Source organism: Coenobita brevimanus, chromosome 112 (assembly GCF_032717465.1).
Source record: "Coenobita brevimanus isolate Jiangsu-jjx chromosome 112, ASM3271746v2, whole genome shotgun sequence".
NCBI lineage: Eukaryota > Metazoa > Arthropoda > Malacostraca > Decapoda > Coenobitidae > Coenobita > Coenobita brevimanus.
In genome coordinates, this window is record NC_137065.1 from 36516524 (window position 1) to 36540235 (window position 23712).

General features: G+C 41.6%; 1 protein-coding gene across 1 annotated transcript in view; it reads right to left on the reverse strand.

Moving 5' to 3' along the window:
- Nucleotides 1-23712, reverse strand: part of kto (mediator complex subunit kohtalo) — a 110291-nt gene that overhangs the window by 66840 nt on the left and 19739 nt on the right. Inside the window, exons 13-19 of the mRNA XM_080286583.1 lie at nucleotides 20121-20205; nucleotides 17359-17469; nucleotides 15413-15597; nucleotides 14331-14528; nucleotides 6037-6157; nucleotides 4431-4546; nucleotides 3067-3198 (exon numbers count right to left, since the gene is read on the reverse strand). Of these exons, the coding sequence (XP_080142709.1) occupies nucleotides 3067-3198; nucleotides 4431-4546; nucleotides 6037-6157; nucleotides 14331-14528; nucleotides 15413-15597; nucleotides 17359-17469; nucleotides 20121-20205 (948 nt within the window). The remainder of the gene's footprint in view (nucleotides 1-3066; nucleotides 3199-4430; nucleotides 4547-6036; nucleotides 6158-14330; nucleotides 14529-15412; nucleotides 15598-17358; nucleotides 17470-20120; nucleotides 20206-23712) is intronic.

Below are 23712 nucleotides of genomic sequence, written 5' to 3' on the forward strand. Positions count from 1 at the left end.
TGATTTCGAAGAACCTGAAATCCTTCTTCCCTGCTGTACCTTTTCAAGCACTACACCCTCTAAACTTTATTTCTTAATCACCACACTACTCAAGTACTTAAAGGCACTCATATCTTCCATTTCCTCATCATCCAGCCAAACTGTACATTCAGTGGCTTCATTTCTCTCGAAGACCATAACTTTACTTTTCCCTACATTCACCTTTAGATTCTGTTTCTTGCACATTATCCCAAACTCATTCACTAAACCTTGCAGTTCCCCTTCGTCTTCACTTAACAACACAGTATCATTTGCAAACAACAGTACAAGGAGTTCCAAACACTGACCTCTAATACTACGGTCACTCCAACATCCACTGCAATACCTTGTACCTCTTTTATAACACCACCCATACACAGACTGAATAACCATGAGGACAAGACACATCTCTGTCTTAATCCAACATTCAGAGAGTAAAAATCATTCAGTTCACTATCCACATGCACTGCAGCCTTAATACCCTTATACATACTCTTCACACCATTCAACAACATTCCATTTACTCCTTACATTCTTAATATTTTCCACAATCCTTGTCTATCCACCCTGTAATATGCTTTCTCCAAATCCATGAAGGCCGCATACAACTTCTTTCCCTTCTCTAGAAACTTTTCCACTAAAGACCTAAGAACGAATACCTGATCTACACAATCTCTTCTCTTCCTAAAACCTCCCTGGTCCTTTCCAACTAATTCCTTGTGTTATTTCCCTAACTCTGTCAATAAGTATCCTACCATATACTTTTCCTACTACACCAAGAAGACAAATGCCTCTATGACTACCACATGCTTCTTTTCCCCCCTTTTCCTTTGTACAAGGAAATAATTATACCTGACTTCGAATCTTCCTGGATTCTACCTTCCCCCAGGCTAATCTGCATATCTTCTATACTCATTCTACTACTATCTCTCTCCTATGCTTCTGTATTTTACCATATACTCAATCAATTCCTAAGGTTTTCCCCACTTTGACTTTCTTCATTACTACTTCCACCCTACTGATTCCTCTCCTCTCCTCTCACCTGCCTTCTTCTCCTAGCCATTCCCCAGCCACTTATACTTGCATTACTTTCATTCTCAATGTTCAACAATTCCTTAAAGTGTTCTCTCCATCTGCTTACTTTTTTCCCTTCTCCACTAGCAATCTACCATTCTTATCTTTCACTCCCCGACTTACTTTTATATCACCCTGTCTAACTATCTTTACCTCTTTCCAGAACATTTTCTTGCATTCTCTCCACCTGACACTCAAAATCATTCCAAATTCCTCATCCAATCTCTTCTTGCTCTCTCTTACTAATCGTTTCATTTCTATCTTCCCCTCTACATGTAACTCTCTCTTCCATCTCCCAACCTCCTCCATGCCCGTTTCTCATCCACTCACTATATGCTTTCTTCTATTGTGCCACAGCCTGTCTCATCTCTTCATTCCAACAAGCTGTTCCTTGCACCCCTTTCATCTTCTCTTCACCTCACACACTACCTCGCATGCTGAACAGATTTCTTCTGTGAATATCCTGCAAACACTTTCCACGACCCCTATCTGCTCCAAAAAATATTTATCCAATTGCTCCTCCACTTCTCTCTTATATTCTGTCTTCTTTCCATCCTCTTGCAACCTTTCTACCCTCCCTGTATGGACTACTACTTTCCAACCTTCCCTCCTCCTACTCCTCCATTTCATTTGAACCTTTATTTTCATCACTGCCATGTGGTGGTCAGAAAGTCCACTCCCCCAACCTCTGTATGCTCTTGCATTCATTACATACCTACTCATTCTATCATCCACAAACACGTAATCAATCATTGCCTTTCTTTCATTCAATTCACCATCCACCCTTCTCATCACTCGCCATGTATACCTGTGAATCATTTTGTGTTAGAAGAGGGTACTGGCTATCACCAACCCCCTCCCTGAACAAAAGTCCACTAAAGCCCTGCCATTATCATCCACTTCTGCAAGCACACCCCACTCTCCATCTAGTCCATCCACCTTCACATTCCCTATATTTTCATTCATATCTCCAGTCAAAAACACTCTCTCATTCCTTCCAAACTCTTTCGTGCACGCTTCCACATTTGTCCAGAACTCTTCTGCACGATATTGCGTTGGTACATACACGCACACAATCATCCACATTTGTAGTCTAACTTTCAATTTTACCCACACAACCCTTGAGCCGACGGATCCATACTCTCATTCTCCTTCCATCTCTTGCACACAACAATACAAACTCCTTTTGCCCTCTCATTCTCACCTACTCCTGCACATACACCCCATCCATACTCCCATTCTTTCAGTCTCATCTCTCCATTTTGTCTCAGTTATTCCACGTACATCTAATTTTGCATCCTTCAGCAACTAGACAATCTCTCTCTCCGTTACCTCAACATTTGCACCCCTTACATTCCATGTCCCAATCCGTAAAAAGTCCTTTGTTCAGTCCTTAGTTGTCACCTGTAGATCAGTCCTAGTCCGTGGCTTCTTGTTTGTATTTTTAGTTACTTGTTTTCCAGGGAGGGGCACTAACCCTCCGCCAACCCACTGGTTGTCACATAGGGAACACGTGTTGGTTGGTTATAAGGTTACCACCCAGCGTTTTAAATGATTTCCTGGTTTACAAGAAATCATTTTGCTTGCCACTCAATGTAGAGCTACCCTAAAATAGAGTACGGTACCGCTACACTAAGTGGGTGGCTGATAAGTGCCCCCACATACCATTTGTAAATACTATATTGTGTTGCAATTTTCTTCACATATGTGTTTTACAAAACCTGTCGTATACAAGGCAATCCATCAACCGTTATAACAGGGGACACCAAATCCTTAAACTGTGCTCCTCCATACATAATTCATCAAACCAACTCAGCACCCGTCATTTCCCCACTCTTATCAGCATCCACATACTCATTTACCACATACATCTACTTTCTTCTTGGCCAACCATATCATGTCCCACATTCCAACGAACTAACATAAAATATAATGTACGTCTTTAGAGTGAACAACTGAACATGTTAAAGTTACCTGAATGCAAAGCTCAATAAGGCCATGGACGTTCAGGGCCACTTCCATGAGGTCCATAAGGAAGGCAATGTGATCATGTGTGGGCAGGTAGTTGGACACCCCAGAACCACATCCTGACAACATCTCCAGCACCTGCAACATCACCATCATTGTCATCATAATCATCACCATTATCATGATCATCATCATTATCTCCAACACCCCTGAACTATACTCAGCATCTCCAGCACCTGCAATGACATCATTGCTGACTAAAGTAGGTGACTCCACAATTTGAATATTGTGCTATGCTTGCATGAAATTCAACGAACAACAGCTAAGGCAAACTAATTAACCTCCCAGGTTTACCACCATCAGGGATATATCTATCTATCTATCTATATATATATATATATATATATATATATATTTTACCTCACATTGGTTTGTTTGTTTGTTTGTTCATTTGTTTGTTTGCTTGTCTGTCTGTCCGTCTGTTAGTAGGATTACTCAAAAAGTTATGAATGGATTTTGATGAAATTTTGTGGAAGGGTGGGCCGTACACCAATGAATAAATGATTAACCCCCGCCGCGCTCATCGCTCATCGCCTCATATGCAGGCCACCCCTGGCAGCGCTGATAGCCTCATATGAGGCGATGGGTCTCCACGTCATATTTCAACCACAAGAAAGCATCAGTGGCTTCCATAGGAACGCTGACTCCCCCTCTACACCATCAAAGCTGTTGCCAAACAGTGCCATACAACAGTTGCCAAATACTGCATCCTTAGTAATTCAGATATGCAGGCCACCCCTGGCCGTGCTGATCGCCTCATATGAGGCGATGGGTCTCCGTGCCATAATTTCAAGCACGAGGAAGCATTAGTAGTTTCTATGGGAATGATGAGTCTCCCTCTATGCCACCAGGAGCCAAGCCCAGCCACACTGCACCATAGTTGCCCAAAACTACATATTTAGTCATTCAGTTCTCGTTTGTAGCCCAGCAATGGAGGATTCACGGCTACCTACCTCCCCTGGTACTGGCAATTTATCGCTCCCCTCCCACCCACCCAAGAGACATAAATTACAAAAACACAAGGGTGATGACGAGTTCACGCTGAGAAACACTTGATCTGATGACAAAAAATCAACTTAATGTTTCAAAAAAATTCCTAAAACAATGACTCAGGGAAGGTAATCAGGTTGATAAGGATTAGCACAGCGAGGGTTAAATTTTGGGCCGGATCCGGATCTGAAGTATCCCACAGGGTACCTCTAAAAGCTCTCAAAGAATTTCTATGAAGTTTTGTGGAACTGTGCACATACAATGTCATAAGCATGAACCTGGAAGAAATTGAGTTATGACTGATGTGGGAAGTGACTCACCTGTGATGTAACTGTACTGGTGATGTGGTGTTGGTCAAAGTATGAGAGAGCACAGAAACGACTCAGGATGTTTTCAAAGTTGAATTCACCACGGGATGATTTTTTCACCTTGCCACCTGAAGAAAAGCAAATCACATAACTTATACAATTATAGGACACATGGATAAAAAATTTGGAAGGGAAAACACATTTCAATGTTCTATATTTCTTTCACTAAATTTGGCCAAGTTTTGCCTCCTTTTGCAGCTTATTTCAAAGCTCTACATGGTTTCCATAGCAATTCTTTGTAACCAGTATCATACTCTGGTCTTAATCTCCTGTTCAGCATTCAGGAGAGAGAGAGAGAGAGAGAGAGAGATCGCAATTTTTTTTAAGTTAATGCAAAGCGTATAATTCCCAGTAATCCAAGTCTCCATACAAATCATCACACTGACCTGTCACCCCACCTAAAATTACTATTACTTGCCATCAGCAATATCAATATTCAATCATCATACTAACCTGTCACCTCATCTAGAATTACAATTACCATCAGCAATGTCTAAAATGCATCATCATACAAACATATCATCACACTTAAAGATATAGCTACTTATAATCAGCAATGTCAATACTGCATCATCATCTCAACTTATTACCCCACCTAAAGATATAACTACCATATTCACCATCAGCAATGTCAATACTGCATCATCATCATCATCCCAACTTATTATCCCACCTAATGATATACACTCAATCCTCATATATCGCGTGTTCATAAATCACGGATTCATAAATCACGGCTAAGTGGCCGTCAGACTGCCGGCAGCCTTAAATCACTGTTAAGTCACGAAAATCGCGAACCTAGGCACCCAAGTGAGCCTTTTCCGAGGAGAACTGTAAACCACGGCATTCAAGCCAATCACCGTGCGTCCCTGGTGGCATATGTGCATACTAATGCCGCCGTGTTGTTGTTGTTCTTGTCCCACCAGTCCGTACACTACAGACCGTAGCCGTGGAGTACGAGAGTTACCTGCTTTTTTTGTGCAAATTCCCCCAACTCCTACCTGCCATGGCCCCTCCCAACCCCCCGATGAACCACTCTAAGCAGTATGGCATCAAGAAGCTGCCGCAGTTGTTGTACAGTCAATGTTTGGAGCTCATTTGTCGTGTTGAGAGGGGAGAGAAGTTTTCAAAGCTGGTGAAAGAGTTTGGGAAGAACGAGTGCTGAGAGGTTCTACGTTCTTCCCAACACCACCCCACTCCATTCACTCATGCAATTTCGTCACAGGATTAAGGTGAGATCCCTTAACATGGCTTATTTCTATTGAATACATGCACTGAATATTCCTAATTTTGTATGTTTGGGTTTGATGGTGCCTAGATAAGTGTTGGTAGGGTGCTGTGGGGGTGGGTTGGCCAAAGTCCAGACCCAAATTAATTTTTCACATAAGAGTTATTATTCATAAATCACAGAATTCATAAATCACGGCAGTGCTCCAGACCCAAACTGCTGTGATTTACGAGGATTGAGTGTAACTACCACACTCACCATCAGCAATGCCAATAGTGCATCAATACCCTAACTTATTACCCCACCTAAAGATATAACTATTATACTCACCATCAGCAATGTCAATACTGCATCTCTTGCTAAAAAGTTTGCATATTTCCTTTGTTAACTTTTTGACGGCTGCACGTGCCTCATCCCGCGCCTTCCCTACACCATACAACAGTACATACCGCTGCAAAAAAAAACATATACCTTATCATCATCATGACCATCCTGACGTTTTCTTTTTTCAAACCTATGGATGAAGCTTAGAAAGCAAGGAATTAGAAAACACAAGAGAGGCAGAATGAACAAAGAGTATAACCAGAGAAATGGGTTACACATTCATTCACCCCCATTCAAGCCCCTGGAACCCTCACTTAACTTCACAAGCATAATCACCTGTACACACACACACACACACACACAATACATATAGATAGATAGATTGATAGATAGACAGATAGATAGATATGAGGCACCCAAGACCAGAGGGGCATTACCCACAAGACCCTTGTTTTGAGTAATTAATCATTAAAGTTAGGGTTTAATTACATACATTTCGATAGATAAGGCATTATATTATATATGAATGGAAATGTCTCATCAAGACATGTTTGGCACATGTTTTTTAAGGTGTTTTTGTGTATGTGTTTTTTTTGGTGTTTTTTTTTTTCACACCCCCAAAATAAACCTATACATAAAACTTTCCTGCATGAAATTAATGTTACTTTGTATAATATATATATATATATATATATATACACACAAATATATATATATATATATATATATAGATATATATATATATATATATATATATATATATATATATATAATGGTATTAGTAACATGTTAAAGTTTTATTATCCTAGGTCCAATAGTTTTTTATATGAATTTTTAAATGGTGTTTTTTGGTGTTTTTTTGTTTTTTTTGAAGACCTGACAAAAACTTACGAAGGACATTATGCCAGTAATTCTTGAATATTGTCTGGATGTTGTCCCAACCCACAGCATCAAAACATCATGCAGAACACTTGCAAGGCTCACCCACTGCCTGAGCATTCACATGTTTATTTGTTGCCTGCAGCTGAAGTAAACTTCACCACTATCTCTCTTCCTCTTCATTTCCCTCTTCTTCTAAGTCTCTGGCTGCCTTGCTCTCTTCCTGGTTAACTCCCTGGCCTCACCATCACTTGCTGAATCACTATCACCCATGACTGTCTATTTAATCCACGAAAAAATGGCGAAATAAAAGAGGATAATCCAAGCGGATCTCAGCCATACGCCATCAAGCGTAGCACTGAGTGAGGAGGCAGTCAGGTGTTCACGGGAAGTGCCGCGTGATTGTCTGAGACAGGGTGTGTGGCCGCCAGGCGAGCGCTCCTTGGCTGATGCCTACGCCCCTATGGACCTGTGTCCCCAGGTACCTCAATATAAACCCATGCACAAAAACATGCTACTTTCGACCCTCGTTCATGACCCGTAGGGGTTCTTTTTCCGTGAACTGTTTGTTGCACTATATTTTTTAACCTCTGAGCTAATTTTTCCCACTTTTAACTTCGAAAGTTGGGAAGTGTGGCTTACGCCCCTATGGTCCTGGGTGCCTCATATATATATATATATATATATATATATATATATATATATATATATATATATATATGTATATGCAATGACCAAAAATGAGAAACAATGGAAGCCTGATAATACTGTAATAAATCACCCAAGGGGATCAGAGTGGCATCTTGGAATATGGGTAGTTTGAAGGATAGTGCGGGTGAAGTGGTCGGACCAATGAGTAGGAGGTGGGTGGATGTTGGCTGTGTACAGGAGGTTAGGTATATGGGTGTCAGGACTCCATATTATAATAATACAAATCACAATAGATAGCATGACAGATAGACATAGGAAACTACATTATCATAGTACAACTCATAATAGATGACATAATAGATAGGAACACCAATCAAGCTAGGTGTGGGAAAAGGAAATGAGCTTGCAAGATTTTAGTGAAGGAATGCTAGAGGTGCACCGGAAGTGCAACATACACACAGACATACAGGCTTCTAGAAAATTCACACATGGCCATTACACGTAGTTGGTGGCAGCGGTGGGATCAACTATGATATGTGAATCTTGACCAGTAATATGTAAATCTTGAGATTGATTTTAGTTATCGTGTAATCGAAGACAGAAGTCTTTTGTAGATCAGTTAAGCATATATTGTACTCGTGGACGAGCAGTAGTTATACGTGAGTAGGTTTGTAAGCAGATAATTTTAGTTCCTTTTGTCATGCAATGACAGGAGAAGTTAAAGACAGATACTGGGTCTTGATTTATAGTTTATTATCTTCAAAGGTAAAAAGTTGAAAAAAGAGTGTGTAACATAAGAGCAAACTAACTTCTCACTGGACCCCTCTTCTCTTTCCCTCTCTCTGCAACCTCAAACTCCTGTGGCTAGCCTCTTTCTGACCTCTAATTCCTCTTCCTTGTCTAGGAGGGCTGGTGTCACGTGTAATGGCCGTGTGTGAAGTTTCTAGAAGCCTGTATGTCTGTGTGTATGTAGTGCTTCCAGTGCACCTCTAGCATTCCTTCACTAAAATCTTGCAAGCTCATTTCCTTTTCCCACACCTAGCTTGACTGGTGTTCCTATCATGCTATCTATTATGAGTTGCATTATGATAATGTAGATTCCTATACCTATCTATCATGCTATCTATTATGATTTGTATTATTATTATATCGAGTCCAGACACAGGGAGGATCAGCCAGAATGACTGCCAGAATGGACTGTCGGTAAAAGATATTTTGGCAGGGAGGGGAAGATGGATATGGTGGTGTGTGTGCTGGTTAAGGAAAGATGGGTGGAATATGTCATGAATGTAATGAGAATAAAGGAAAGGATTATAGCAGCGAAAATTTTGTTTTAATTTATATCAGCATATGCTCCACAGGCTAGCTAGGAAGAAAAGATAAATTCTGGCAAGGCTTGATATGTGTCGTATGTGGTAATGGGGATGATGATATTGTAGTTTTGGGAGGGGACTTAAATAGTCATGTGGGTGAAGCAGCTCAAGGATATGAAAGCGTACATGGGAGATGCGCATATGGTACAAGGAATGTGAGAGGGAAAAGAGTCGGGGGAGGCAATGAACGAGACTGTGTGCAACACACATTTAAGGAAAAGAGAAAAGGTCAATTACATATGAGTCTGAGGAAAATAGTAGCCAGATGGACTATATCCTGGTCAAAAAGGCAAATAGGAGCCTGGTGAGGGATGTTAAAGCTATAGGGTGTGAAGAATGAGTGCAGCAACACAAATTACTGATATGTGACATGGTGCTAAGGAGTGGGTGGTGCAGAAGAGAACCTATGCACCCATGAGAAAATGTGGAAGATGAAAAACCAAGCAATAAGTGATGCCTTCTATACTGAGACAAGTAAGGTGGTGCTGGAGAGGGAGTTGTTGACAGAAGTGTTAATGAACAGTACAGAGCTCTAGAGAACAATCTGAGAGTTACTGATTCAGTGTGTGGATGGAAAAGGGTCCCCTTCCACCCCCCCACAACATAAGGTAACATGGTGGTGGGATGAGGGTGTAAAAGCTGCAGTTAAGGAAAGAAGAAGTCTTTTCCAGGAATGGAAAAGGGGTGGTAACAAAGAGGAATACTATGCTACCATGCGTAGGGCTGCAAAAGAGGTTTACATGGCAAAATCTGCATCTCAGAGACTTTTACAGGATAACCTAAATAGAGTGAAAAGGAAGAATATGATATTTAGGGTGAAAAATCAGCTGAAGAGGGAAAACAGGGATATCAAAGGTGAGCAGTGTGTGAAGAATGATGAAGGAAAAGCTGTGGTGAACAGTGAGGATATTAAAGACACTTGGAGAGGGCATTATAACTGGTTTCTGAATGAGGAGTTTGACTGGAACAGGGAAGGTTTGGAGTCATGGACCATGGCCTTCGATTGATGATGCTACTATGAGCAGGGCAACAGGCAGGATGCAGGTGGGGAAGGTGAAATGTGTGTCTGGGTTTACAGCTGAAATTGCAGAAGGCCTCAGGAGATACAGGAATGGGGTTGGTCACTGATTTGATAAATACGATTATCTGTTGTCCCGGATGACTGGCTGATGAGTGTGATTGTAAATGTGTACAAGGGGAAGGATGGTGCCCTGGACAGAGGAAATCACTGAGGCATAAAACTTTTGGACCAGATAATGAAAGTACTGGAGAGAGTTTTATAAGGCAAGATTAGAGAAAGAATGAATACTGATGAGATGCAGTTTGGGTTTATGCTAGGCAAAAGGACCACTGATGCCATGTTCATTGCTCAACAGCTTCAGGAAAAATATATACAGTATAACCTCAATATAACTGACTTCAATATACTGGAATTCACTTTTATCAGACTCAAGGAGCCTACCGGACTAAATTCTTATATGTCAAAAAAGTCCGATAAAGCTAGATGCAGTCCAGACTGCCTGACCTCAGCCTAACTTGGGCAGGTGGATAGTGGAGGATGAGGATGTTTGGTGAGGTTGTCATGACCTTGATCGTGGGCTTTGGATGGGCACTGGGTGGCTGTCATGATCTTGGTGATGGGTCCTGGGCATTGGGTGGTTGTTGTGACCTTGATTATGGGCGTTGGAAGGTTGTCATGACCTCAGTAATGGGTGCTGGAAGGGCATTGGGTGGTTGTCGTGACCTCCATGATGGGTGATGGATGGGCATTGGGTGGCAGTCATGACTTTGATGATAGGCACTGGATGGGCACTGGGTGGTTGTTGTGACCTTCATGATGGGCGCTGGATGGGCACTGGAGTAGGTCTGGATCTTGAGGATGTAGGTTTTTGGATATTAGTTGGATAACAAGTAATGAAGCAACAGAGCTAATGGGAAAATGAAGCTGGTGCAATCTGGACTAATGTCTGATATACTGCATCGGAAAAAGTCCGGGTTAGTAGGGGGAAGCCGGGATGTTGCTTTTATTGGAATTTTGCTATTTTCGGAATTGCTTGAGCCCCAATTAGTCCTTTAGAGTAAGGCTTTACTGTAGTGAAGAAAATGGATCTGTACTTTATTTTTCTTGATTTGGAGATGGCATTTAACAGAGTACCTAGGGAGGTACAGAAGTGGGCAATGAGAAAGCTTGGGATCAAGAAGTGGCTGGTTAGAGTGGTTATAGCTATGTATGTGGGTGCTCGCACCCAGGTGAGGGTGAATGGAGATCTGAGTGATGAGTTTTCCGTGAATACTGGTGTGCATCAGGGGTCAGTCTTGAGACCCTTACTGTTTATCATGGTGCTTGAAGCCTTCTCACATGAGTTCAGAAATGGATTCCCATGGGAGATGTTGTATGCCAAAGATTTGATGGTCACTGCAGAGAATGAATGGGGGGCAGAGGAAAGATTTAGGAAGTGGAGAGAGGGTATGGGGCACAAGGGCCACGTAGTAAATGGAGATGGAAACAATGGTGATGGTATCTAGGGTTGGCGGTGGTACTGTCAAAGAAGAGGGAGAGTGGCCATGTGTGGTTTGCTACAAGGGTGTGGGAAGTCATTCCATCTTGTGCAGTATCTGTGACACGTGGCTGAATAGGAGATGAAGTGATTTTAAAGGTACACTGCAAGATAATGCTGATTTCATGTGTGCAGCGTGTCAATGAAAACATGTGGGGACTGTCAGGTGCGCAAGGATTGATCTTGCTGGTGAGTCTCTCGAGTGTGTGGAAGAGATTTGTTTCGTGGGAGACATGTTATGTGCTGGAGGTGGGGCTGGACCTAGCTCTTTGGCTAGAGTGAGGAGTGCTTGGAAGAAGTTCAGGGAGCCGCTGATTCTCCTGACACTGAGAGGGATCTCCATCATTGCTACAGGATCTTTGTATGTGGCATGTATTAGGAGTAAGGTACAGTAACCCGTCGTTATACGATGGGGTTCTATTCCTGAAAACCCATCGTATAGCAATCCATCGTATAGCGAGCCCATTATAACACAGAGTCAATGGGGGTACGTTCCCAGACCTACCTAAACTCTCACATACATACACCATAGCACTCACATACATGAAATATCCTTATGTTTAAACATTTAAAATAACACATTAATAATAAAGAGGAAAAAACATGAAAACTACAGTATACACTAGTTCTTACCTTTACTGAGGCAAGTAGGGTTGTTGATGTGGTTCCAAGTGAATTTGCCATGGTCAATTCACTGCCAAAATATGGATGATTCCCTGTCAGGACAATTCCCCGTCATTCTATAAATATGCTTATTATTGATTCATTGATACTTTAATAACTAATTTTCAGGGGGATCTATCAGAGTCTATGTTCATTCAACAGCGTAGGCTTTGGATATCATTTATAAGTTGCACTTTTAGACAATAATTAACTTGTTTCTACCTCGCTGTAGATGACTTTGAATTATATTCTAGTATCGCCCATAGCTGTCTTCATTAATTTCCATTGGTACTAAAACATCCTGGGTATATTTTAAAATGACTTTGAAGAGGTACAAATATTCAAAAACTAATGTACTTGCTAAATAAACTGATATGTAAATAAACGACGGGGAATCGCCCTGATGGTGAAAATTCCTGATGGCGAATTGTCTTGTCATTGTTGTGACGGCGAACTGACTTGACTGCAAATTGTCCCGAAATGTTTATATAGACGTAATATGAAAATTATTTGTATAATTACAAAGTATACTGATCGTTCACTTAAGGTCATTAGGCATTTATATAAATGACAATGCCTTGTATGTAGCGCTATGCTAAACAATGAAGGAAAGATCGTAAATTGCCTGATTCGCGTTTCAATATATTTATATTTTTTTCAGTTAATAAACATTATTTGATGCCACATTTTACATTTATTAAAAAAACAATAAACCACCATCACATTTATAATTCATATAATTCAAAAACTAGTGTACATGCTAAATAAACCGATATGTACATAAATGACGGGGAATCATCCTGACGGCGAACTGACTTGACAGCGAGTTGTCCCAACTCCGAGGCTAAGGGACAGAAAAGGCCTCACAGCCCTCACTCATCACTGTCAGAACTGGCTGGCTGGGTAGGTCGGGCTGATGAGGCTGGGCTGGTGGACAAGTGTGTGTTGTCCAGCAGCGACTGTGTGGGGACATTTGCGTTGCGTTTGCTGTTCACTGAGCCGCGGACGATCCTTCATTGTAGTGAATCATTCCCATCGTATAGCGGGCGTAGGGTACTAAAATGTCGACATCGTATAAGCGAAATATCATATAAAGAGGCATCGTATAACGAGGGGTTACTGTATAATGCTGGTAGTGAGACCTGGGCAGTAAAGGAAGTGGACATTCTCATGCTCAAATATACAGAAATGACAACGATGAGGTGGCTGTGCATTGTGCCCTTGAATGTGGGGCCTGGGGAGGCCAGGTTTATGACAGACAGTTAAGAGGAAGGATGGAATTGGAGTGTATTAGCATTGTGATGAGGAGAGGTAGATTGAGGTGGTTTAGGCATGTAGAGATGATGGAGGATGACAACTGGGTGCAGAAAGTGAGAAATGTTAACACTGGGGGTAGGGCTGCAGCAGGCTGACAGAAAAAGACCTGAGACGAGTCCACAATGTATGACACCAGGGATAAGGGACTGACTTGTGAGGCTGCCAGAGACTGGGTAGCACGAACAGCCACCATTAGGTGACCAAGGTTAATGCATGCATGTTGGAGCCTTTATAAAAGAAATGATACATATACAAAAAACAATGTACATCATCATCATCATCATAACCCTGACTTTTTCTTTTTCCCATCTAAGGATGCAGTGAAGTATGGTCTAAAAAAAAAACAGGAACAACAAACTATAACTGAGTGAGAAATATTTAACAGAATGCATAGTGAAATGAAACACACTCATTCACACATCTTTCAAGCTCCTGGAATCCTGACTCCATCTTAAAGGTACTTCATTCTGCTCAGTACCTGATAAATGATGGAAGGGGAGGGCAAGTATGCAATTTACAACATAATTATATGACCCTTTCACAATCACAGATGGTAGTATAGAGGATAAAATGAAGAGAAAGTACAATAAGGAGGGAAGTGGAAGGGAAATTGAAAGCAGTGATGAGAAAGAGAAATGAGAATATAGGAGTGTAGATAATGACAGTATATTATTTCTAAATAACATGGTGTAATATGAGCAATGCTTGAGGGATATAAGAGAGAGAGAGATGATGACACAAACTGCCTTGGAAATCATGTTTCTATAGTTAGCACAAGATACTGTACAATCATAACAGAGAGGTTAATGTCAGAGACTCTACATGTGACCACAATACTCCATGGTACAAAATGACTCACCTGGTTAATTTCATGCATGTATGCTTCATCCTGAGGCAGAGGGAAGTGCTGTGCATAAACCAGGTGTCTGGGTGGCCGCTGCTTGCCCTCCACACCAAGCTCACCCCGGCCACCACCACCACACTCCTCCAGGCTTGTGTTTACTGCAATTTTTTGTAAAATCTTCCCTAGGTCTGCATCTATGTTGTCTGTCCCATCCTGAAAGAGGCAAATCGGTAAATGACACAAACGACAGAAATGACACCTTACTCACTTCAGATACTTCAGGTGAGTGTGACCAGTTGCAATCTTTGAGAGGCATCATAAATGTATGCAATAAGCCTCAGTCACCCATCAGATTTAAACCTTCATGGGCAACATGTAGCTGAACACAAGTACAGTACTTTAAATCTTAGGCTGCAGTATGCTTATCAGGCAAGATGCCTGTGGTGTTAAAAATTTGGGAAAAATTGATCTTTTCCACTTCAAGAGTTTATATACATACACTTATCATACATTAACAACAGTCCATTACACAAGTACATTAGTAATTCTATTTGCAAACGAAACAGACTACAAGACTCTGTGTGTTATTGTTCAAACCTAGTTATGCACTGAATATATTCTGTTCTTGGGTGAAAAAGCACTGTTCTGTCCAACAAGCACATAGTACTGGCAAACAGGACGCAGCTGCCACCACTAATCATGTATGAAACAAAGGCTTCATCATCGTGTTTTGCCACCTTTGATACATAAATGCACTTTGTGCCAAAGTGAAGCACAGATTGCTGTTACTGTTGAGTAATTTTTTCGCTCAGCAGACAAACATGGATAACTTGAAAAACTAGGAGAAGATCCTGAAAGGCATGCTGAAGACAACAAGAAATGCCTTGTGAATGGCATGTCTCAGGAAACATAATGTCAAACAATCACACAGTGTCCGTCAATGGTTACTAATATACGGTTATCAGTAGGAAAATACAACCCAAGTTTCCTCAACCTCTCCTCCAATCAGACCAGAAAACTGAAGCTTGAGCTAATATAAATTAGTGTACAAAAGGAGGTCCATGGAATGGCTAAACTATACATGTCATTCAACTTACCTCTTTTTTCTCTCCAAAAGATGAATCCGCTTTGCTGAAGTCTGGTGTTCCAGAAGCAAGGTCTCCACGTGATATTAGTGTACACATGTAAGTGTCGTGACTGAATACATCCTGTCGTATCAACTCAGAAAACAGCAGCACTAAGTTGCCAAACTCCTGTGATCTCACTGACAAGGCATTTTCATCTGAGGAATTAAGTACACTATATTTGTATTATATATTTTAACTAAACAGTCATGGAGATATCAAACATCCTTGTCCCAAAACAGATATTAAATTACATACTCAGACCACCATCTCACTTCACTAACATCATCAAAACTTTTAACAGTATTCAACAACTTTACATCCATATCATACATATGTGAAGCCTTCCATATTTCTTCTACATCTATCTTGTCATATGCTTATTTTTAAATATGTAAATGCCTTAAATAGCCTACAGTCCTTTTGCATAAACTACCTCTGTTATCTCTTACATTGCAAATATCTGATCCACATATTTACAACTCCAAGAACAACCCTGTTCGACACTCACATGAAGATGATAGAAGAATAAAAGAGAAATATCAAAAATGCATGGTTCAGCAATAAAAGGAGCAAAGGAAGGTAAAAAGAGGTGACTCTGAATAGGGATAATAATGATTAACATTCAGTCAAATTAAATTGTTTGTTTATTGATGGTTATACACATAACACACCATTGGTGGAACAGTGCAATTAAGACATTAAAGACCACAACTCCTTTAATAACAGGATCTGAATAAAGATATCTGGAAATTATGGCTGTGTGAAGGTCGTGCGAATATTTTCACGCCGTCTGGATGGGAATAGCCCAGTGGTGCTGCCATGTCTAGCTGGGTAGTTTACCCAGCATTTGCTAGAGAACCCCCCCTCAGTCTCAGCTCCCACGCAGTGACTGTGTAGTAAATTGTTCCTCCCTGACAGTTGTTATAGCGGTGCATGTGGTGGTTTTTGTGGTGGTTTCCTATCTGCTTCAGGCCTTGCTATTCCTTGCATGCCTCTTCCCAAGGTGAGTGATGATGGCCCCTTCACCAGGGAAGTAGGTAGTACTGACTCTTTAGAAGTGGAAGATCCGGGGTAAGACTGATGCGGGATGGTCGAATCATGAATGTTGACATTGATTTTATTCTAGTTTACTGTACTGTACCATGATTTTATTTCATTTTACCATGATTTAGGTGGGGACACTCACCATCCACTCTCTTGATGTAGTGCTCCTCTCGGGCACCTGCCCTTTCCTCTTTCCTTTCATTCCTGCCTTATTCTGCTGTTGATCTTTTCTTCAGTCTTTTCTCACCCTTCTGTCTATGAGTGGCTCTACACCAAGTGACATGCCCAGTGGTGTATACCAGGAAACCACTTACAACACTGGGTGGTAACCATATAACCAGATTATGGCACCTGGTTGTTTAGTAGGTAATTACGGCGCTCCAATCGCACTGAGCCTGTGCAGGTTTACATCCTAGGGGTGGTTGGGGTTTACTGCTCACATAATGCCACTCAGGGATGAGTGAGGCTGGTCACCCTCATCTTAAATGTCAGGACCAACTTGCCTAGCCCCAAGCTCCTATGCTTTTCATGGGGCAACACAGAATTAGATGGTGAATGAATGAATGCTGATTTTATTCCATTTTACCATTATGTTTTGTGTCCTCAATGCATTTTTGAGTCTGCTTGCCCAGAAAGAGTAGTGTTAAACGACTGGAACAAGTGTTGTATGATGTGCTGTAGCAGCCTCTTGCACTGGCTTTCAAAGTGAGGTTAAATACGGAGGGAGGACAGGGGAGAAATCCATTATCCGGATGGAATCATTACCCGGCCATGACTTCGGCTCAGTCATGCTGGACAATTAAGGGATTACTGTAAAATGAATCAGAATAAAGGGAATACAGTTACATGAAAGTGAAGGACATAAAACTGACCATAAACTGGTGCCTGAGTGTCGAGGAACTTAAGCAGGAGGTTTTGGAACACACACCCACCACCAGACACCATTTGATTAGATGCAACAGAGTCCTTGTCATCTGGCAGGTCTGCAAAAAATATGGGAGTGAAGTGGAGAAATCACAGAGCTGTAACATGCAATGTAGGGTCAGGGACAAAAGTTAACCTACTATTCCACTGCATCTACTGAATTTCAAAATTACAGCATGTTTATTACTTCCCAGTCATATTCCTTTTAAGAGAGATAATCATGTATGGGCAAAGAAATTCACTAAGCCCCTCTCAGCCTAGGAATATTAGCCACCACAATAAGACACAGAAGAGGGAAAATATTAGATCAGCTTTTTTCCTCAAAAATGCAGTGTTATATGGATGATTATCTGCATACTTCCCGGCATATATAAACACTGACATACAGATAAAGATACAATTGAAAGTGGGTCGTAACAAGACACTCTAAAGGCCCGCTATTCTCACTGATGACTGTGCTAACAGAAGGAGCATACGAGGTTTGTCCAAAAAGAAACCAAACTTTTTAAACAACGAACCAACTAGATGGCATGGTGTGATTGCAACAGGAGCTCTGTATGGCGGTGACTCTAAGCTTTAGTATAACACTAGCTGCATCACACTATGTCACTATGTCATTGGGATACACGCACTCCAGTGAATGTGTGTTTAGTGCACTTGACGAGTTGTTGCACGTTGAACAATGAAGACAATGGTAGGTGGGGGCACCCATCATCCATGTACTCAATGCAGTGCTCCCTAATTATGGTCTCTGCACTCAGTAACAAGCCAAATGGTTTCCTGTAACCCAGGAAACCACTAATTATGTTGAGTGGTAACCATATACCGGTAACCAAATTATGGCACCTGATGGTTTAATGGGTAATTAAGGTGCTCCAATCAGACTGAGCCTGTGTAGGTTTTTATCTATGGGATGGTTGGGTTTACTGTTCACATAATGCCACTCAGGGATGAGTGAGGCTCGTCACTCTCATCTTAAATGTCAGGACCAGCTTGCCTAGCCCCAAGCTTGTACGCTCCTCATGGGGCAACACGGGATTAGATGATGGATGGATAGATGAACAATGAAGGATTTTGAAGAGCAACATGTTCGTGTGAAATTCCGTTTCAAATTGGGAAAAGCTATTATGGAGACTTCAAATGCTGGAACATGCTTATGGGAGGACTGTTTGAGCCATAAGCAGTGTCACAAGTGGTTCCAGAGGTTCAAATCAGGAAGAATACTGTATCCACCAAAGATACTGTAATCCCAAATCTAGAAGGCCATCCACATCAACAGACGACAATCATGTTGAGAAAGTGCATGCTGTGATTCATGAAAATTGTCGCCTGGCTGTCTGTGAAGTTTCCTAAGAAGTAGGCATCTGTAAAAGTTCATACCACATGATTTTAACCGGAAAATTGAACATGCACTGTGTTGCCATTAAAATTTGTGCCGTGGCTGCTGATATGAGCAAAATGAGACGTGACACATTCAATCAGGAGCTGTTTGACCGTTCAAAGGCTGATGAAAACTTTCTGAAAAATGTCAATACAGGTGATGAAAAGTGGGTGTAATGCTACATTGTCAAAACAGAAACTCAGTCATCGCAGTGGGTTGAAACATCATCATAGGGGGTGGGGGTGGAAAGGTTAGATTCGCTTAAATGTGAAGGTGATGCTGATCACCATTTCTTATTCAGAGGGTGTTGCTCACCATGAGTTTGTTCCACATGATCACACTGTCAAATAAGGGTTTTATCTGGAAGTTCTGAAGCATCTGAAGGAGGCAGTGTGAAGGAAAAGGCATGGAGCATGGATAAACAAAACCTGAATGCTGCACCATGACAATGCACCTTCCCAGGCATTGCTCCTTATCTATGACTTTTTGGCAAAGCACAAGACAACTCTCATCTCCCAGGTGCCCAACTCTCCAGATCTGGACCCTGCAGACTCCCCCCCCAAGTTGAAATCCACCCAGAAGGGTCACCAATATCAGATGATTGAAGAGACAGAAGAAAGTTCATCAAGTGCATTAAATACATTCACTCAAGCACGTATACATCGATGGATAAAGTAATGTCGCATCATGCAGCTAATGTTAGAATAACGTTCAAAGTCGTCAATACACAGTGCTCCCGTCGTGATCACACTACACCAGCTCACTAGTGCACTATTTAAAAGGTTCATTTGTTTTTTGACACACCTCATATAGCCAATATTTATCGCTCTGAGCTGAATTTGTGTCCATGTTTGAAATAAGAATAACTAATGCAAAACATTTCTTGTTGCAAATCCTTCCATTACCATCCATTAACATCATGTCTGGCACTCTCAAACTCTCATATTACAAACATCCTATATGAATACTGTATGTAAAACGCCAAGGTTATATATATATAACTCCATCCAGCCAGTCTCAAACTAGTCCCTCTCTTCTTTATCTTTATCACTGCAAGGATCATATACAATAAACAGATCATCTTCCCTTTCTAAATACTGTACCGTATTGTATAAATATATCCATAAATAAAAGACTGTCACCACCATCATCTTCAAAGCTTTGCTCTCTCCTGGGAACCTCAAAGTATGTGAGGGCTGTGACAGAAATACCTCTAGACTACCTAGTCCTCAAACACCTCTCTCACTCTCTAACACACCTTCCTTTTCCTTCTCTTTTACTAACATATAGTACTGAAGCACAACCACAGTATGACTGTTATTACACTACCTGTATCAGCAGAGGTGAGGGCATTCTGACGTTTCTCCAACAGCCTAGCTACCACCAAAGCCCTGTGGTCACCACAACGCTGCACCTTGTAATATAAAGGGAAAAAAAAAACTGAGATACAGTCTGACAAGGTTACCTTGTTTTACTACTATCTATCTATCTATCTATTGCCAGACGCCTCAATCCCGTTTGGGGTGGCCACAAACAAATCGCCTCCAAGTCGCCCTGTCCCCCGCCATTTCACTCCCCTGCTCCCAACTCACACCCCCCTCTCTCATATACCTCTCCACCCCATCCCTCCATCTCATCCTCGGCCTCCCCCTCCCTCTTTCCCCCTCCACCTCACTCATATACACTCTCTTCGTCAGTCTTTCACCCTCCATCCTCTCCACATGGCCAAACCACCTCAGTGTATTCCTCATAACGCTTCCTATCACATCCACATCCACACCACAACGTTCCTTTATATCCTCATTCGTCAGCCTGTCTCTCCACGTGACTCCACAGGCTCCTCTTAAATAACTCATTTCCACTGCTCTCACTCTTGACTTGTGTCCCTCCAACAATGTCCAAGCTTCACTTCCGTACGTTAGAGTTGGTATCACAATACTGTCATGTAGTAACTTTTTCACTTCCATGCTCACTTCCCTGTTTCTTATCACTGCTTTCAAGGAACCAGCAACCTTTCTTCCCTGCTGTACCCTTTCAAGCACTTCACCCTCCAAACCTCCATCCTTACTCATCACACTACCCAAATACTTAAACGTACTCACATTTTCCAATTCCTCACCATCCCACCTCGCTGTACATTCACTAACTTCACCTCTCTCAAAGACCATCACTTTACTCTTCCCTACATTCACCTTTAGGTTCCATTTCTTACACACTCTCTCAAACTCATCCACCAAGCCTTGCAGCTCCCCTTCGTCTTCACTCAACAACACAGTATCATCTGCAAACAACAGTACAGGGAGTTTCCAAACACTATCCTCTCTCACCAGGGCCACTCCAACATCCACTACCCTACCTTGTACCTCTTTTACTACTACATTATGCTTAATGCAATTCAAATCTATCTATTGCCAGACGCCTTACTCCCATTAAGGGTGGCCACAAACAAATTGCCTCCATTTTGCCACTTCACTGCCCCATTCCAAGCTCACGCCCTTACCCTTTCACACATACCTCTCCACTTCATCTCTCCATCTCATCCACGGCCTCCCCTTCCTTCTCCCCCATTCACCTCACTCGCATACACTCTGCTCGTTAATCTCTTGCTCTCCATCCTCTCCACATGGGCAAACTACCACAATGTATTTCTCCTAGCACTTTTTATCACATCCACATCCACATCCACACCACAGTGCTCCTTCACTTCCTCAATTGTCAGTCTGTCTCTCCATGTAACTATACATGCTTCTCTTAAATAACTCATTTCCACTGTTCTCACTCCTGACTGGTGTCCTTCCAACAAGGTCCAAGCTACACCTCCATACACTAGAGCTGGTATCACAATACTATCATACAGTGACTTTTTTACCTACATGCTCACTTCCCTGTTCTTTATCAATGCTTTCAAAGAATCAGCAACCTTTCTTCCTTGTTGTACTCTTTCAAGCACTTCACCCTCTAAATATCCATCCTTACTCATCACACTACCCAAGTATTTAAATGCCCTCACATTTTCTATTTCTTCCTCATCGAGCCTCACTGTACATTCAGTGGCTTCACTTCTGTCAAAGACCATAACTTTACTCTCCCCTACATTCACCTTTAGATTACATTTCTTACACACACACACACTCCCAAACTCATTCACCAAGCCTTGCAGTTTCCCTACGTCATCACTTAACAATACAGTATCATCTGCAAACAACAATACAGGGAGTTTCCAAACACTGCCCTATCTTATTAGGCTTGCTCCAATATCCACTGCCCTACCTTGTATCTCTTTTATAGCCCCATCCATATACACATTGTACAACCATGGGGACATGACACATCCCTATTTCAATCAAACATTCAGACAGAAAAATTCACTCAGTTCACTATCCAAACGCACCACAGCCTTTGCACCCTCGTACATACTCTTCACGGTATTCAACAACTTCCCATTTACTCCATATAGATATCCTTAATATTTTCCACATACCTTGTCCATCCACCCTGTCATATGATTTTGCCAACTCCATATAGGCCACATACAACTTCTTTCTCTTCTCTAGAAACTTTCCACCGAAGACCTGAGACTGAATGTCTAATCTACACAACCTCTTCCCTTCCTAAAAACCTCCCTGTTCTTCTCCATCTATTTCCTCTACCATATACTTTTCCTAATAAACTAAGAAGACAAATTCCCTATGTTTACCACACAATTCTTTTTCCCTTTTTCCTTGGTACAGGGGATTAATTATACCTGACTTCCAATCCTCTGGGACTCTACCATCCTCCCAGGCCAATCAACTGCATATCTTCCATATCCATTCTACTACTATCTCTCCCCCATACTTCGGCATTTCACCACACACTCCATCAATTCCTGGGGCCTTCCCCAGTTTGACTTTCTTTGTTGCTTCCACTGTTTCTGTCCTACTGATTCCTTCCTCTCCTCTCGCCTTCCTCCTCCTCCCATCCATTCCCCAGCCACTTATACTTGCATTACAGTACTTTCATTCCCTATATTCAACAAATTCTTAAAGTGTACTCTCCATCTGCTCGCTTTTTCTCCCTTCTCCACTAGCAATTTATATACTGATACTAATTTCACTACAAACATTTTCATAAAGAATCTGCTACTATTCTGATGTATACTGTGCTTTAGCAAAGTAATATCCTGTAACCCCCACACTCCTTTGTCACTCATTCCTCAGTACAAAAGAATACTCTCCTACTTCTAGTCCTCAAGCATTCCATGCTATTCACAAATAATCTTACAAACACTATATCAAATACTTAATCCACTATCATCACTTTACTACACTTCAGCAGTTCATCAAACATTCCACGCACTGCAGGAACCTCTTTCAGCTATAGCTTGTTAGGCTGCATACAGTTATTAGTTTACAATACTTGTTGCAACCCTACCTCATCTGGACATGAACCCAGTAGACTGCAGGAAACTGGCCATATCGGTCTAGTATTCCCAGAAATCTCGTTAAGTTTATGTTGAAGGTCTGACATTTCTATTCATGGGCTCAAACATACAGAGATGAGGATGATCTGATGGATATGTAATGCACCCCTGAATGACATGAGTGGAGAAGGTTAGGACTGCGAATGAAGAGCTGAGAGGAAGCACTGGACATCAATGTATCAGTGTTGATGAGAAGGGGTAGACTGAGATAGTTTGGGCATGAAGAGAGGAGAGTGAGAGTTATGAATATTGATGGAAGAGTTGTGAAATGCAGACTGAAAAATACGTAGGATGAGGTCATGCAGCATGACCTTAGAGTTAAGAGACAACAGATAGGCTGAGGCTGCTAGTGAATGAGTTGCACGGACAGCCACCATTAGGTGACCAAGGCTGATGCATGAAAGCATGTTGAAGCTTCTATAAAGGAAAAAGAATATTTCAAATCTTTTTCAAGTGATT